The 18,369-nt window shown below is 47.0% G+C and overlaps 1 protein-coding gene across 4 annotated transcripts; it reads right to left on the reverse strand.

Moving 5' to 3' along the window:
• Positions 1–121: 121 nt before the first annotated feature.
• On the reverse strand, positions 122–18,360 carry CEP63 (centrosomal protein 63). Of its 4 annotated transcripts, none has more exons than XM_048954781.1 (14): positions 18,083–18,360; positions 16,406–16,583; positions 15,204–15,299; positions 12,946–13,071; positions 11,952–12,065; positions 9,024–9,257; positions 8,680–8,825; positions 7,813–7,941; positions 7,068–7,182; positions 5,428–5,625; positions 4,947–5,033; positions 3,906–4,111; positions 3,055–3,361; positions 122–632 (listed from the first exon to the last, which is right to left on the reverse strand). In XM_048954781.1, the coding sequence occupies exons 1-14, from the start codon at positions 18,124–18,126 to the stop codon at positions 474–476; spliced, it is 2,139 nt and encodes a 712-aa protein (XP_048810738.1). In that variant the 5' UTR covers positions 18,127–18,360; the 3' UTR covers positions 122–473. The 4 variants fall into 4 exon arrangements, with proteins under 4 accessions (XP_048810738.1, XP_048810739.1, XP_048810737.1 ...); XM_048954782.1 differs by having other exon boundaries at positions 4,968–5,033; positions 9,024–9,260; XM_048954780.1 differs by having other exon boundaries at positions 9,024–9,260.
• Positions 18,361–18,369: the final 9 nt, after the last annotated feature.

The following is an 18,369-nucleotide window of genomic DNA, read 5'->3' on the forward strand; positions in this document are numbered from 1 at the left end:
AAGAACATGACTTGAGGGAAAGGATGGAAAAACTGTCTAAATTGTTCATCAAAGTTCCCAATGAGAATGCAAGATGAGCCAAAACCTTTACTATGTAAATTCGCAGGAAGAAGAAAAGGAATGTTTTTCCACTTTGCTTTATTTCAACGCTTTTACATGTATCAAAAACACATAAAATACTTCACATTAGATTTAGCAAATGCTTCGCTTTTAAAAACAACATGAAGTCTTTGCAGGTGGGTGCACAAACATGTATCTCTCCCACAGCCTTCTAGCCCTTGGAAGCTGACCAACATGTGGTGGGGGCACATTTCCTTTCTGATCTGATGCAGGGCATTCCTGCACATGTTCTTCCCAGCATCCAGCCTGCTGACTCAGCTCCAACAGCAATTGCTTTGCAGGTACCTCCCTCTGCTGCAGTTTGAAGCCATGCAAGGAAAGCAGTGCTCCAACTGAGTGCACTTGAGGAAATGTCATTCCTGGTGTCCAAAGTGTCTCACTATCTTTTCACTCTCTTTTTTCAGTTCCTCTATGTGAGCATCCAGGCATTCCAGGATGTGCTGGGATCTCAGTTCTTCCTCTTCCAGGTATCGGGCAGCTACTGAGCCAACCGAAGATGTAGGCAGGGGGCACTGAAGTGAGAAAGGGACAGCGGGTATTTTGTTATTTCAGCTTCCAATCAGAAACACTGCCGACCAGCTAACTAAACAGCCCTCTAACTAAACAGCCCCCTCTAAGGGCCTGCATCACTTCTATGTAATCACTTAAGATTCTGACTGGTATCATTGCTAACTCCTCCATCTCAGTTGCTCCCCACACTAAAGCACTGGGAGCTGGAGTGGAACAGAAACAGCCTTCCCATCTGTTGCTTTTCATGGGGGGAAACCGTGACCCCAGGAGAAGCATTGTTAGGAACTGGCTGCTTACCTTTAGAAACTGGACTTTCACTTCTGTCTCCACTGAAGATAACAAGAGGGTTTATGCTGTCACAGAACAATTCTAGAGGCGGGCACAAAACTCTCTGCCCCCTCCCCAGAGGTGTTCAAGGCCAGGTTGGATGGGGCCCTGGGCAGCCTGGTCTAGCAATAAATGGGGAGGTTGGTGCCTGTGGCAGGAGAGTTAGAGATTCGCGATGCTTGAGGTCCCTTCCAACCCGGGCCATTCTGTGGCACTACAAACCCAGAAGGGCCCGCTCACCCTTCCAGCACCAACTCTGACTCACTGAAGTCTGCATTTTGCTCCTTGTCTTCATAAAAATCACCCTATGCAGCATCACCTCACAACAGGGCTTCCCGAGAAGAGAAGGAACTGCCAGACTGGGCGAGCACCAGGAGTCTCTGCTTCCTTTTGTTCTGTATTAATGACTTTCTACTGCGATCCCAAAGGGAAGCACAGCCAAACTCCCATGGCAGCTCACCAAACTCCACTTCCATTCAGCTAGCAATGAACTATTCTAGATTCTTTCCTTCACAGTCAATGATTGTTCCTGCTACTCATATCACTTACCCACAACTTCTGAACTTACACAAAAATAACACTGTAAGCTAAGCTCAAATAAAGGGTTGAAGAGAAGCTTCCTGCATCGGGGCAGGCAGGTGAATTACAACAGGGCTGCTTCCCATTACAGAAAACTTGCCTGGGTGTCCCAGCAAGACAATGTAACTGGTTATTCCCCAGCCCTGGAGTCCCATGGCTTTCTGGCCTTCTATCAACAAGCAGGAACAAAGAGAAACAGAAAAAAGGCTGCAAATAACAAGCCAGCCTCCCTTGCCTCACAAAGCCTCCCCTCTTGAGGTTAAAGGAACTGATTTAAAGACACAGGTGCCTGACCACCAGCAGGGAGTCCCAGTTATCACCAGCAGAAACATTTGTGCTTCCTCAGAAACTTTCTTTCTCCCTTTCAGACCATACTGAGCAAAACGCAACACGTTCCCTTCTACTAAGTATCAACCCCTAGGGCTCCTCAACGTCTGAAGTGGAGCTGTTTGCACTTCAATCCTTATTCTGCAACCTGAAGAGCTTCAGTTCAGAATTTACAATTCTCTCAGCTCCTAACATTTATTTTCTGAGCATACCCACCATCAATTTCAGCCTTGAAACAATTAAGACCTATTTTTGGTCTCAACAAGACCTACAGACTCAACAAGCCTCCTCTTACCCATGCATGAGCCTCACAGACTCTACTTTGGGTTCCCCATAAATTAAAAATAGCTGTTGTCACAGCTTACAGTACACAGCCAGAGGGGAAGAAATCTCTACAGACTGCTCATGGCCACACATCTGGAGCAAGGACCAGTACTCAGGCTTCAGCCCTTCCCATACCACAGCCCTGCTTTGACAAATTCCAGCATACAATCAGTCCTGGTGTCCCACTGCTACCTCCCCCCAACTCTTCTCTGTTCCAGTCAGTCTGCAGGCTGGTAATCACAGCAGGCATTGAGATACATGGTCTTAAATACCTCAGGCAAGAAGTGATCAAGCCCAGGTTTCCTGTATGGTGCACAAATGCTTCAGCAGCTGAGCTGCATTAAGAGGATGGAGAAGGTGCAAATACTGCTTCCTGTTAGAAAGATCATTGACTGGGAAAATAACAACCTCTGCTTGTGCAATGAAGCACTTCTTCCAAGTTCTCTTACCAGCCGACATAAAAGGTGCAAAATGCAACATGCTGACTACTGCAGTCACATTCAGAGGGACCAAATTCACTGCAATCTGGTCCCAAACCAAAAGCTCAAGCAGAATTCTGAAGCAACGAAGCAGGCCGTGGTGCACACTGATATACAGCACTACTACAGGGAGAATCATGAGATTCTGGAACTTGCTCAGTGATTGTAACAAACAAAACCTCTCCCTAGAGAGTTCTGACCAATAATTACATGACTCCCCTTGTCCACGTCTTACCCATCTAGCAGTGCTTTCTCCTCCCTGTTTTAGGTTTGACATACACTTGCAGAGCCACACACCACACAGACAGATCTGTCTCCTTTTGCCATAGCAGAACTCAGTTGCATTGCCAGCAGTTGAATGGCAAAATGCTTCTATAGAACTGCTTACCAAAGGTACAGATTCTTGTTCGTGATTTGACTGCTTGGATGCTCCATCTGGAAATTCTTTGCCATCATCCAGCACAAGGACCAAAGAATCTGTGCCATGGAAGGCACCTGGAGCAGGGGTGGGTGACTCCACGCAGATCTTCCTGCTGATCTGGGTGGGTAGCTCAGCAGCTTCAGGGATCACAGCTCCCATTTCAGCAGGTAAAGGCTGGATCTTCCATCTCTGATGATGCTGAGTAGTCTCGTCAGGCTTGTGATGTATTTTCTCTGTTTGTTCATCCTGTTTATGCTGTGATTCCTGAGTTGTCCTACAAGGCAGGTGTGAAAACTCAACTGATCGACAGTTTGCCTCTTAACAGCTGAATTTCAGCAAGAACTTGGACAGCAGTAACACTTAACACAGAGTTTACTGATAGGCAGTTTGGATTGCCAGAGCTCTCTCTCATTTCCATAGAACCCCCTGATGCACATCCAGTCACCAGGGAATTCCCTCACTCTCCTGCTACTGCAGATACCAAAAACTCCCATATGCACACATCCTAGAAAGGAGAAGAGCACAGTCAACTGTGCCAAACAGCACTGAAACCAGCACATACTGCTTTTCTATCTACAACACAGGCAATCAAATACTAGCTGGCTTTGCAGAATGCAAAACAGCTGGGACTAAATGCTACTGCACTACTTCAAGCATAAAGGCAGATTCCAAAACAGTCCTTTTTGTTCTTCCCTGTATACTACGTGCTGGAGGAAGATACTCTTCATAAAGCATATCATTAAGATCCCACACACCTCCATTCCTTCTGTTCTCCTTCACGGTAAGGAAACAGCATCTTTGGGTGATGCAACACTCACCTGCTCTGCACATCCCTGGGCTCATGCTCTTCACTTTGCAACCACTGAGCAGTGCCCTCAGGCTGACTCTGACAGACCTGGGTCGTGAGATCCAATTTCTCCCTGGCCTCTGATAGATCCTTCTTCAGCTGCTGGTTCTCTGATTTTAATTTGTTTAATTCCAAGACATAATCTTCACTGAGTGCTCTCAGGGTGGCATCTTTTCCCTAACAGAGAAGGGCTGATGTAGAACGTAGCTTTTGCAAGATATCATAGACAAATCCAGAGCAAAGTCTGGCAAGTGATTCTTTAAAGCATATTCTATAATCCCATTTTTGACTGGCAAAATTTTCACAGCTTTCATAAGAGCTAATCAATTATAAAGGCCTTATTGTGTCTGCACTGAGACAATATGTTCATCTGCCTAGGAAAGGAAATCCCTATCGTTGCTGGCTGATGCTTTTAAAAAGTCATGAAAATATGAGTTACTCAGATGTAGTTCTCACCCATTATCCAAGGCCAGAGGCAGATACATGGCCTTGAGTACTCTCCCAGCTGTATTTCCAGGGTTCTCTCACTTTGTTATGATGGAAACTGTCAGCCTAGGCTGGGAACACTCAGGTGACACCCCAACAAATTGCCTCAGCCTGAGCAGCAACCCAGACAGAAGAACAGCAAGCTGTACCAGGTACTTCCTAGGGGTGTGGGGGAACACATACCCCACTGGTTTAGCTGCTGCTGAGAAATAACCACTCTCTCTGTGAACAGCTTGCTCCCCACCTTCTCCTTCCTAGGCCAATTGGGTATCGTTGCCTTACTTCTATCCCTTTAGCAAAAGGCCTCCCAGCAGGAGGGCAAGGGACACACTCTCATCCCAGAAATTATGAGGTCCTGAGTGGTTACAGCCTGTAGCTCAGAAGGACACCAGAGATTCAGAATTGAATTCTTGAGGTAGACAGGCACGAAACAGAAGTGCACCGAAAGTGCACAGTGAGAGGTCTGGGCCAAGAGAACGACTGCTCCCAGGTTGGGGAACCACAATGCTTTCCACCCCACGTGTACCTCCAGCACACCCAGCTCCACCTTTTCCAGCATCTCCGAGAGGTGACGGTTCTCCAGCTTTAAGGTCTCCAGCTGCACTAGAATCACCTAAAGAAACACAGAGGCAAACAACAGCTCAGAAAAAGAACATCATGTGCACATTTCCCACCCTCCATTCAAGTAAAAAGCACACTTTCAGCCAGTATTCCTGCACCAGTACAGGGAGTACCAAGCAAGTAACTGTGCACGCTCATTCATTTAGCTTCCAAAGATGCCATCATCCAGACCTATGTAATGTGAGCAATTTCAAAGAACTCAGTAGGGCTGCCTGTCACAGGTTTGAAAAGACAGATCCACCACCACACAGAAGATCTCACCAGAAGGCTCTCAACGTCTTTGCTTAAAGGCTGCAGACAGAAAGGAATTATGAACACAGCAGGGCAGCATTACAAGCCCTCAGATTCCTTGAGGAGACAGCACACAAGCCTATGGCTGCTTTTACCCTGTGCTCCACTGCTTTCCTCTCTGCTCTTTCAATCTCCATCCTCAGCCGCTGTTCTAGGTCTGACGTGGAGCCGCCTGCAGAGGCAATGGTGATGTCCCTCTGGTGTAACTCCTGTGTCAACCTCGAGATCTCCTTTCTCATCCCTTCCAGCTCACCTCTGTGAATTTGTTCAGCCTGAGAGAGCTGCTCTTTCAGCTGGAGGAAGATTTAAAAGATGTTTCAGCAAAACAGGGAAAGCGTTGGGCACGGTGACATAGAATCGAAGCGGCGGAAAGCAAAAAGCTCTATGCAAAAACCCCTTTGCACATGCATGTCCTTCCTGACTGAGAGCCACTTCATCCCAGTCCCTTTCCATACCACAAACAAGGCTGCACGCTGTGGAAGACTGAGCGGCCCCCCAGTCAATGAAATCGCAGTCCCCTGAGCCAACCATTCCGCAACCAAAGGCCCAGGACCTTCCATGGGGATGTGCAGTAACACTTTCATAACACAAAGGAGCAGTCTGCCATGCTGCCTTCCTAAGGCAGAGATGATATCTTTAAATAGCCTTGGCTTGACCTTTCTTATTTGAATTTGTCCAAATGCTTTTGATTCAATAGTAGCTTGTAGCAACTAAAGCTGCCCTTGGCAAACGTCCACAAGCTAGCTATGCACAGGGTAAAAATACACCTCTTTGTTTTCCTAACTCCATTTGATGACCACTAGTCCCCGTATTATGAGAGAATAATCATTCTCTATTTATGTTCCACATGATAGGCATGGCTTTATTTTTAGTACATTCAATCTCATTTATCTCTTTTCCAGTTTGGTAAGTCCTATTCCATTTGGCTCCTTGTATAAGAACCACACCATCCTTCTGGTCATCTTTTTCCACCTCTTGTTTTATTAAATCCCTTTTGAGATACTAGACCTAAATTGCATACACCACTCTGGTAGGAACACCAAATGTTTATTCAGTGCTGTAACAGAATGACAACACAGTGTAATTTCTTCCCTAATATTCTACATGTCCATGCCACCTCAATGCCTCCCAAGCAGATAGAACAGAACAACTGTAACAAATCTCTTTGCTCTTCAAGGCTTGTAGAAGATTAATCAATTGGGTGAATGTTCCAATGCACAGCCAAGCACACATCTCAGGCAGGATCTGCACCTCTGCACATTCAGAACAAGGGATGAAAGACTTCCACAAAACCAAGGTTTTGCTCAAGTCCCAGCTCCTCAATTCACACACAAACAAGAAGATAATCTGAAGCCATAGCTCAAGTAGGATGGGATGTGTTACAGCGGAACATATTTCTTCCCTGCTCCTCTTCTAGTCCAGAGCCTGCAGAAGGCTTAAGCTCAGTAATCCGGGCCTGACTTTGCACAGTTGCCCCTCCAGCATCAGTTTGAGAACATCCAGCTTACACAAAGCAACCTGCACAGCCGTGCACGAAAACTTGTGAAACCTCTCCATCTCCCCAGATCTGTTCCCTACCCTCCCCACGTCCCTGCCTCCACATCACCCCTGGCCTTGGCTCCCATCCACGCTTTGCTAACAGAGCGCTGCAGCCTCTTTGAGGCGCACGATGCTCACGGGGAACTGCTGACTCCACGAGTGCCTTTCCCACTCTCCAGGAACAAAGTGATATTACCTTTTTAATCTCCGCCTTTGACTCGGTACGGTGCTCTTCCATTGACTGCAGCTCTTTGATACTCTCAGCCAGCTCTTCGCTCAGTTGTACACACCTTGCATTTGAAGACACCAGGCTGGGTGCCAAATGTAAAACTACAGGTTAGAATACCCCAAGAAGGAGAACACGGTCGGGAGAAACTTTGATCTCCCAAGCAGTCTCTCATGTCATAACTGAAACTGGACTCTAACCCAGACATTCCCTCGCAATCCTTTGGGCTTGTGTACCAAAATCCTTTTAAAAGGGATGGGGATGCTGATTTAATAGATACAGTGGTTTCTCATATGTTTCTTTGTCATAATGAGATTACCAGCTTCCCATGCAAACATCTGCCTGAAAACCACCAACTCAAAGAGGAAAACTCGCTTCTAATTCTTATTTCACGGGTTTAGATCAGGTTCTTACAAGCTGCCTGACAAAGAATCCATAACCTATTACAAATGAAGGTGCTAAGCCTAAGCAAGCCAAAACCCTGAAAACACCCACAGCATGCAGTGAAAAGCAGCCAGCCAATTAGCAAAACAGTCTCACTATTAAACTCCAAAATGAATAGCATTTGATTTCTTTCGCCCTTTGATATTTTAAATAAGCCTACCAAAAAAAAATAAATCAGAGAGACTGCTGAACCTGATGAATACAAAACATTGGGCATTACATTGTTATCCAGGTTTCATTGCAGAGCTGGGGGAAGCGAGCAGACTGCTACCTGTCCTCCAGGTGAGTCACCTCTGCCTGCAACTGCTGCTCCTTCTCCTGGGCAACATCCAGCTGCAGGAGTACATGCTCCAGCCCTGGAGAAGACAACTGCTTCTCCTGCAAGCGTTCCTCCAAGGCCCTAAGCAGAAACAGGAAATCTAAATTCAATACAAAAACATTATGCCTGATTCAATTTCCATTGAATTACCTGAAAAGTCCACAAAGCCTAACACTCAGGAACACCGGCGTGCACTGTGAGTACATGATGTGCACTGTGTTTCGATGTTGGTCTCCCTGAAGCAGACAGTTTTGGGGCCGTTAGCAGCCACCCAGCAAACACTTGCAAGCAGTGATGCAACTGTTGGGGAGCACACAGCACCAGGTGTTGACACAGCCACTGGAACTCTCTGCACTCTGCATACTGCCAGTGCAAAAGGTGAAAGCGAGGTGATTTTCTCACCTATGAGGTCACCTCACCCAGGCCCTAATGTTTCATCATTCATTCAGTGAGAACTTTCACAGACATTCCTAAGCTCAGTGTCAAGTCCTGAAAGTGCCCCAGCACTTGGGTGAAATGGACAAAAGGCCTGCACACAAAATAAACCAGAAACCATGCTTAATATCACCATGCTGCCCCCAGGAACCTCATGGGGTAGAAAGCTAATTCTTTCTAAACACTTCACTGAGAGTCAGTAGATTTCAAGAGCAATGCAATTTACCAAATGCTGTGAGGAAGCACAGCACTTGTGAAAAGCATCAGTGCACTATGCTGGGCATCAAGCAATACAGATCCAACTCTATGAAAACGCTGCTTCTGTCCTCAGTGGGAGAACCTGAAATATACATTTGGACATGAGAGCAAAAGCATGAGTGCTACCTGATGAGGATTTCCTTTGTGTGAAGAGTTTCAGTCACCCTGGCCAGCTCTTTTTGCAATTGCTCCTGGTGCAGCTTGGAGCTGTCAATGAAATCCTCCTGAGATTGCAAGGTGGCTCTGAGCTCCATCTTCTCATCCTGTAACACCTGCACAGGAGGAAGAAATGGCTGCTGCAGGGTTTGTTGTAGATTGGTTTGTTGTTATGAGATGCTGACAGATTTTTAAGGAACCCTTGCAAGCACTGCAGAGCACCACATGGCTACAGAGGCATCTTTGAGGTGAATCAGGAACTCTACAAAGGCTCACTGCTTTACATTCAGCTTCTCAACAATTCCTTCACTGACCTCGAGCATTTTCTTGGATTGCCTCAGTTCTTCTTCAACTCTCTGCTGGTCTTCCAGAATCATGCGATTGTTTTCAGTCAGATCATCCACCCTCATGTTAAGCCTCTCCACCTCCAGCTCGTTGGCACAGACAGCATCGTTGGCTCTCTCCAGCTTGCTGGTTAAGTGCTGGATTTCTGATCGGCTCGCCAGCTCCATCGACTCCAGAATCTGCTTTCGACTGGCAAGCTGACTCTGCTAACAGCAAGTGGCTTGCATTTCATATTTGTACAAAGGTATTAAGGCAAAATTATAGATATTACAGCACACCAAACCTCTGTGCAGAAATGGTGTCTGTTTCTTGGAGCAACAAGTCACACTTTCACAGGAAGCCTGACTGTCTGCCCTCCAGGGAGTTAGGGAAGCAGTGCTCCAGGGCCACGAGGCAGGGAAAGCTTCTGAAGGTAGATAGAACAAAAAACCCAAGGGGCCCCTCTGATTCCAAAAGGGGTTCAAAGAGGGTCTCTGAAAAGAGGATCACAAATCACCCAGGCTGTTCAACCATGAGCTAAGGACAAACTGCTTGTTGTTTTCTGCCCATTAACCTAAGGCTGCACCAGCACAGAAGGTTTGCTAATATCATGGAATGGCCTGGGTTGAAAAGGACCACAGTGATCATCTACTTCCAGCCCCCTGCTGTGTGCAGGTCACCAACCAGCAGCCCAAGCTGCCCAGAGCCACATCCAGCCTGGCCTTGAATGCCTGCAGGGATGGGGGCATCCACAGCCTCCTTGGGCAACCTGTTCCAGTGCCTCAACACCCTCTGTGTGAAAAAACTTCCTCCTAATCTCCAACCTAAACCTCCCCTGTCTCAGTTTAACACCATTCCCCCTTGTCCTATCACTAACCACCCTCATAAACAGCTGCTCCCCCTCTTGTTTATACACTCTCTTCAAGTATTGGAAGGCCACAATGAGGTCTCCCTGGAGACGACGCACAAGATGACCCAGTCATTACCTCCACACCAGGTCAGAAAGCAATTCCTGGTGCACAGGGAGGAAAAAAGCCCCACCAAGCAGATGAAACCCTGAACTGGGTGCAACCACTAATTATGCTTTGCTTTATGCAATAAAATACATCCTTCTGACAGCTCGCTTCAATGCTCACTTTGAATGTTTCATTGTTTTAATGGCAGACAAAAAAAAAATCATAGTTATAAGGAATGCCTGACTAGCAAACAATGCATGCAGTATTATTTACAAGCACAATGCTTTATTTCATGGCATTTCTTTCCACAGAGCTGACTGGGGAAACGTAATAAGCCAGCTCTGAGAATTATTCCCTTTACCTATTCCCTTTTTGTACAGTACCTTATAATTTCTAAAGGCTGAAACAAAATATTGGAGTGGTCCTTTCCTCCCCATACCTAAGAGCAGCAACTCCTGCTGGCTTCAGAATCGCCCCTTGTCTGACATACAATGCTTCACAGCTGAGCAGACTGCAGGAGCACCGCCTTTAGAAGGCTGTGGTATAATTTGGATTACAGCCTTTTCATTATTTGAATAGTCATGACAGAAAATGTAATCAAGAAGGGGCAAGAGTTCAGCACACAGCCCAACGAGACGCCGTGGCACACGACCTGAGCGTTTATTTCTGCATTAAGGAGACACTTCAGCAAGCCCTCCTTTCCAGGCACAGGACAGCACAGAAATCAAGGTTACCCCGTGGACTTGGAGGACTGTGTGAATTGCATGGAGGAGCTCAGCCCTACCTGCCACTGCCACAGGCAGCAATGACAGGTGTGAGGAAAGCCAGGTGAAAGATGGGAAGTGCTCTGTGGTCACAGATCTCAGCTTGACCTCATGCCAGAAAGCAGCCAGACATACAAAAATGCACTGAAACATCCCAGAGAAGAATGGAGTATTTTCACACTGGGATTCTCAAAGAAATAGAGGGCTCAGGCAGTCTGCTCATAGGGACCATGCACCTAACTTACCTACACTGCTAAGGAAAAACCACCCCAAATTTCTGCTCTTCTGCTAAGCAGTCGGTTCCTCCGTGCTCCACGATAGCAGCCCACACTCCCAAGGACACATCTGCTCTCAGACAATTGAGCTATCAACGACACAAAGACAGCAGAGCAGCAAGACCTTCTGCTCAGTGACTCTGCATTGTAGATCTGCTGGTGTCAGCCTCTCACAAAGCCCCTGTCAGAGCCCAGCTTCAGCCCTGCCATCACACACGTCCTCCTCGCAGGAGCTCCCACTCAAGAGCAGCTCAGCAGCCCATTAAGTGTGAAGCCCCCAGCAAGAGGTTCTTATCAGTGCCTGCTGTGATTGTGGCAGTGTGATGGCACAGCTGTGCTCTCAGTCAGTTCACCTGGCTCTGCTGCAGCACCACTAACTCACCCAACGACCAGCTTTTCAGGGACGGCAGCCCCACTATTCCTTATCTCCAGGAGATAAAAAAGAAAGGAAAGGAACAGGACTGAAAAATGCTGTTAATTCTGCACTTTGTGGAAGTATTTGCCATCGGGGAAGGCTGTTTTTCAACCCCGTGCTCTGAGCTGGACACAGAAGGTACATTTTTAGCTACTGGCAGGTAAACAGCTTCAAACTAAACAACCTGATGGAGCAGCTGCTTTCAAACATCATATGCTGTGGTCTCTGGCTCTCAGGGAAAGCTCCATCCTACGGTCTTCTCTGCTAATTGGAGTGGGGGAGTGAGAGCAGCAAGAGGTTTACCTAACTTCTGTTGACAGCCTCCAGATCTTTTTTCCACACAGCACTTAGACACGTAAAGCTTATTCCATTGGGACATTAAAAGTCATTTCAATGGCAACCTAAACTGGATTCGAGCCTGAGAGATTTCATTAGTCTCTTCCCCCCTCCCTGCCCTCCCACCTGCTGCACAAACAGAACAGAAACTTTCAGCACATATTAACCGTACCTGAATGAGCTCAGACTGCTCAGCCAAAGCCTTCCTCTGTGCTTCCAGTGATGCCACCTGCTGCTGGTAGAGCAAACGCTGCTTCTCCCAGTCAAGTGATTTTTGACGGAACTCCTGCAAGGACAGCAGGGATGGCTTAGAGCAGCACATCCACACAGCTGACAAGGTTGCCCCCTCCCAGCTCGTACCCATGTTTGCTCTCCCTCCCTTCCACATCCTCACACACCTTCCCTCGCAGCAGGGAAACCATTAACCAGCCATCTGATGCACCGTCTCAGCAGCACAAAACCCCTCTCACACTGTGCTCAGTGCTGCGCTTCCCTCCCTCCCAACTTAAAATATCAGTGTCAATTATGGCTGTTTACAGACGTTAAGTGCTAAAAGGCTCACAGCTCGTCACTTGGGTTTGCTGTCAGAGGTTTAGCAACACAGACTGACTTTGCAAAACAGGCCATCACTGGAATCACTGGCAACCATTAACTGCAGAGCTCCAATGCTATCCTCAGCTCCAGCAAGTGGATGCTACATCTTACCCATGCCTCTGTTAGCCTTGTCTAGAGGTACACTGAAGAAAAACGGAGCCTGGTGAAGCCCAGCACAGCAGGGAGATTAAAGGACAAGACATGGCTGAGAAGAAGTTTTGTTTCTAGCTCCTCCTCCCTCCAAGAAGTGAGATGACAGCCTCACCACACGGGAATTCATTCCACTCACACAATTAATTGCTCTTCCAGCACTTTCTTCCTTTTACTCAAAACTGAAGAATAAGAACTGCAGAATAGTTTACCCTGTGTACTTAGAGGCTCCAGTGCAGGAAATACTCTTTATGACACAAGCAATTGAGGAGAGCTTCACCAAGAGAGTAGGTGAAGAGTACCTCTGGACCAGGATTCACAGTGCACTTCCTAGTTGTCTGAATAGAGTCACCCAAAATAGTGAAGCCCAAAAGTCAGCTCACACATATGAACCAATTAGCAGCTGCTTCCCCATCTCCTACCTCCAGCTTCCTGCTCAGTCGGCTCATTTCAAACTGGTCGTCCCCTTGCCTCTTGTTGGCCTCTTCTCTAGCATCTCTCAGCTGTTTCTTCTGCAGCTTCTCATAGCTTCTCCTCAGCCTAGCCAACTGCAAGAATTCAGTGAAAAGGGCAACTTTGTTCAAGGCCAGCGGGCAGGAATTAAACAGCACACTGAAGGAAGGCAAACAAAATAGCTTCACGCAAACAATTCCCCCAATCAAGGCCACACAGCTTGCAAATGAAGATTTCTATTTGTATAATGAGCCTATTATACTGATAGGATCACAAAATACGCTGAGTTGTAGAAGAGGAGCAGGATGCCACGCTTAAGTCATGACATCAGCAGCTCCAATTAGACCTCTGTCTTATCACAATGGGAGCATGACTGAAATACTGATAAGATGGAGGTCTATATGTAGCTGTTAACGTGGCATCTCCTCTCTCTACAGGTGGCTCCAAGTCTCTGTAGCAGCAGCAGAACCTGAGGTCCATCTCCTGGTGCCAAACACAGGGGCAGTTCTACATTCTTTGAGGTTAAAGTGAAGCTCAGGTGAGAACTGGAACTCTCCCACTCGGCAGGAGAAGGAAGATTTGAGAATTGTCATTATACATAATATCAACACTATTTCATCTGTCATCCTCTCCTTAGATACACGACGTATTTCACAATAAGTGGAAAATGCCAACAGAAAATAACACTCCTACACCTACTGCTAGAATGCTAAACTCTTATCAGAAGCACAAATGAGGAAAAAACAACCAACACTTAAATGACCCTCTGTGCAAACCATCACTTGCAACTTCCACATATTTCTCCATCTGTTGAGCTCCCCAGCTCAACTATTTAAACAAGCTAAGTTTCCAAACGGTCACTATGAACCTCAGAAGACATCATCCCCAATTTGGGAACCGATGGAGAACTGACATCTCAATCAAGACCTCATGACCACACAGTGGTCAGGAAAGGTTCTCCAGGGTCCTGAGTCAGCAAGGTGCTTAAGCACATTCATTGGGAATGGACAGAACGTGTTTTGCCAAACGAGTCAGGAGATCACAAGCACTGGTTTATTCTTTCAGCAATCTCAGACAGGTGGACACTGTACCTGTAATTTTACTGGTAATGGTGGTAAACTGAGATAGAAACAATTTCCTCAATTAGTACTAACAACAGACTAAGGAATAGTGCAGCTTAATGCCATCTACATGAATACTTCATGGGTAAAACACAAGTGCACAGCAATTTTAACCACAAGACACACACTATATTCTAGCCATTGCAATTTAGGCTGATCTGGCCAAAGCACCTTAGCCTTGCTCTGCAGCCTATCCACTATTTCAGTGGGAACATCTCCTGTTAATCACACTGAGCAGGAAGGTGTTGTAAATGAGGACAGATGCCTTCTGTCACCAAAGCTGAGGCTACCAAATTAATTTAAGTTATGGCTTACAGTGAGCATGAACCAAGCTGAACTCTCCAGGGAGAAAAGGTCAGTGCTCTGCTGGCTGCTCATGCCTCTTAACTCACTGCTTCTGACAAGCAAGCGGAGACAGGCAGAATGAAGGCACCAACATGGAATGCTGCTGTTCCACCTGCAGGACACAGTGCGTGTACCACCTTGAGGAACAGAGCTTGTCGAGATGGAAGCTCTGACATCACTTCTTTCAAATTATTCTCCGAGCATTCTTAGGTTGTTTTGGTTTTTAAGGCTGATTCGCTTTGAGAGAACAGAGGCCCCTTCAAACAAAATCAGACTCAGTGGAAGCAAAATGATGACGAGGCTGCATTCCGATCTGATCTCAGTTTCTCCATAGAATCAAGGCCGGTTCCACCACCACCCATTTTAATTTAAGGAAGTGCTGAAGGAGCAAACTGCTGCTGCCTGTACCCATAGCAACTTCCATACAAGCACTGTGGTGACTACGCTTGGCAAACAGAGGAAGTTTTTGCACTAAACCTCTGCAGATGTCTAACGTATGAAAACTGCAACCTTAGAACATATTCTTATTCCTGCAGATTTCTTCGTCACCACGTTCCCCTGACGTGCCAAAAATAGGGCCAGCAAAGCACAAAAACATCACTTTGTGCTCAGTGCTCTCTTCCATAAGAACACAAGCACCAAAAGAATGGGAAGCTTTAAAACCATGACACTTAAGCAACGGCAACGATGCCAAGCATTTCACCTACCTGATCACGTATCAACTGGGATCTAAAAACCAACCTTCCCTTTTTGAAACTCACCTCCTCTTGAAACTTCTTCAGCTGCTGCTCGTATTCCCTAACCAAGTCCTGTTTGGCTGTTTCCATGTCTTCCAGCTGCTGCCGTAACTTACCAACCTGAACCAAGAATTAAAAAGCAGATGAACAGAACACAGACAGATTTCATTGGCTGTAAAATAGAGGGATTAGTCTTCATTTCATAAGTATACACAGCAGTGGAAGTGGTAAATGAATGTTAATAGGTCCCAGTTTCCCAAGATGGGGCCAGTCCTTTTGAAACAAATTTAGCTTATGTCCATATCTCTGGTTGGCTGGGATGAGAACTGCCTCAGTTCTGGCCTCATGTTTTCAACCAGTGCCTCTTTCCACTTGTTGAGATGAAGCTGACACTTTTGCCTTGCGCCAAGAGGTTGCTTTTCTTTGTCATTTTCATCAAAATGTTTATTATAAACATCCATTATGATTTCAAACTACCTACCAGGAGAAGAGATGGCCATGTCATTCTCTTACCACAGTTAGATGAAGCAGAGATTCCAAATAACGCATGGACAAAGAAAGAAACAGTGCTTTGAAATTCTTGGGAAAGACTTCCCTTCTTTTGATCCAAATCCTCTCATTCCCCTTCTTTTTTCCCCTCACCCTTTTCCCATCCACAACCCAGAGTAAGTAGTCACCTTTCTAACTGCAGGTCCAGAACACAGTGAGCCAATAAACAGGCAGCACAGTAAAGTCAGAAGAAATCATCAGTGAAAATTCATATGAATAAACCAAGAGTATGAATATACTGCAGCAGTGCTTTTAACCATAATGCACAATTTTGAAATCAGTACTCACTTCTGGTGGTAAAACGTACCACGGGAGGCTCCTGCCTTTCTTAGCACAGCTATTTGCTGATCTTAACTCTTTGCTTCGGCTTGACATTTAAGCAAACACAAAGAGGAGGATATTTTTCACACAGGGTGGTGAGGCACTGGAACAGGTTGCCCAAGGAGGCTGTGGATGCCCCATCCCTGCAGGCATTCAAGGCCAGCCTGGATGTGGCTCTGGGCAGCCTGGGCTGCTGGTTGGTGACCCTGCACATAGCAGGGGGTTGGAACTGATGATCATTGTGGGCCTTTTCAACCCAGCCCATTCTATGATTCTATGAAACAGCAAAAAAAAATTAACTCAAAACTGATGAAATAGTCAGCAAACTCTGAAGTTCACATGCAGCCCTTCTGTACCTCTTTATGCTTTTCCTCCAGCGCAGCCCTGGCAGAGGAAAGTTCCTGCTCTCGAACACCCAAGCAAGCCTCCAGCGCCTGGGTCTGTCCCTCCCATTCCGCCTTCTTGTGAGCCACCATGATGTCAATCTGCTTCATCAGCTCCTGCAACTCAGCTTCGCAGGACGTCAGGAACCCACTGCGGAAGGGAGCAAGCTTCAGGTCACAAAGAGGAGCACAGAGGTCCTGCATCCCCACACCAGTGATGCCAGTGATTGGTGTGGAACATCACCGGGCAGAGACCTAAACTTGGCAGTGACCAACGGGGCATGCTTTGGAAACCACAGTCAGAAGAAATGGCCCCCATGCTTTCACATGTAGTGTGTTTTGTCTTCTAATGTCACAGCAAGCCCCCATGACCACTGGTCCCTTTGCCTTGCATTACCTAAGTAAACCACAACACGTTCTGCCCATCTTTTGCATTGCCCCTAATTGCTCTCCAGGCACGTGCATTTTATACCCACTTTCAGTCATCAGAGAAACCTCCCAGCTCCCGAAAACAAAGGTGTATCACAAATGCAGACAAACCCCTAAGTGGAAGGGGTTGGATGACAACATGATAATGAAGAATAAAACATCCTTGATCCATTGGGGAGAGCACGCTCCCTCGCGATGCTGCAGCTTCTAATTTGGTGCAGTAATTATTGAAGCCAATTCAACCAACTCCTGTAAAACTTCACAAGTGCTAAGCTAGGGACAATATTAAGGCTTGCAAGATACAGCCCTGGAGGGCTGTGAACTCCATGATGATCTTCACCCCTTTAATTTGACTGTCAAATGGAAGGCTCTGGAAAGGAGTGGAAATCAATAGGTTAAGGGATTGAAATTTCTCTGCTCCCCCAGAGCATACGCAGACTTCACAAGCTGACAGTTTTTCTATAGGGAAAGAAGTAGCTCTTACAGCAGCCAAAATCAGTTAAATTGAAAGTTCACCCTGGCCTGCGAGTTAACCAAAAATTAGCAGCTATTATGCACAGCAAGAACATTTCCTTCTCAGCATCTGCTGATACACAGCTATGTCTAGACTGCATTTATGCAGCCAGTTAGCTGTAGAAGATGCAGCACTGAGTCACATTCTCAAAGATAACGATGAAAATGGTGTCAGTGTCTTTGGTTTTGTGTATAAATAAAGCATTGTTATTCCATTACTGGCACTGCAGCCTCTCTCTGGGAGCTCCAAGTCCAGAGGCCTTCACCTAAGGGTGCCTCAGGGACAAATGGGTGTCTGCAGCTCCAGCACAAGCAGGAAGCAACCAGGCGCTCTCAATACAAACACGTCTCATTAACCTCACTGGGCTCTTAAGAATAGTATTTATTCACACTGCTACTTAGCGTCATTCCTGATGCTACAAGGCAAGAGGGGGAAAATAAACGGGTAATGTTTTTAGAGAGGCGAAACACGGAGATACTGACACTACAGGCTGCAAGGCGGCGAGGGATCGCTGCAAAGTGCCGAAGCAGCCACGATGCTGCGGCCACTGCGTGCTGCACCGCCTGCCTGCAGGAGGTACCAGATGAACACCAAGGGCCCCACTGACACCAGGAAGCTTGGCAGAAGGGTGGCTCGCGTAGAGCGTAAGAAGGAAGCCCTACAGGGAGAGCGTTGTAAAGGACTGGCACGCACTCGTGCATACGTACCTCCCCTGGCCATTCCTCTGCATTCCCGCCAGCAGAGCCTCCATCCCCCAGCGCCGGTGGGTTCAGCAGCGGGGAAAGCACGCAAAGCAGCGGTCACCACCGCATCCGCGGGCAGCGGGAGGGGAAAGGTGGGGAAAACGCACAACGCCACGAGAAGCGGGCAGAGGCACGAAGTGACGGGGCAGACAAATGCTTGGTTGCTACAAGAAGGCTCTGCGCCGGGGGCACCGCGCACACCGGGGGCACCGCGCCCGTTCGCAGAGCGCTGCCGACCGGGGCGGGGAGGG

The sequence above is a fragment of the Lagopus muta genome, chromosome 9, assembly GCF_023343835.1.
Source record: "Lagopus muta isolate bLagMut1 chromosome 9, bLagMut1 primary, whole genome shotgun sequence".
NCBI lineage: Eukaryota > Metazoa > Chordata > Aves > Galliformes > Phasianidae > Lagopus > Lagopus muta.

Excerpts from the sequence above, each read along its gene's own strand:
- CEP63 (XM_048954780.1), bottom strand. The coding sequence starts at position 18,126 with ATGGAGGCTCTGCTGGCGGGAATGCAGAGGAATGGCCAGGGGAG. Across the intron at positions 13,072-15,203 it reads TGAAGAAGTTTCAAGAGGAG|TTGGCTAGGCTGAGGAGAAG; the intron begins GTGAGTTTCAAA and ends GAATTCTTGCAG. Across the intron at positions 633-3,054 it reads AACAAGAATCTGTACCTTTG|TGCCCCCTGCCTACATCTTC; the intron begins GTAAGCAGTTCT and ends TTCTCACTTCAG.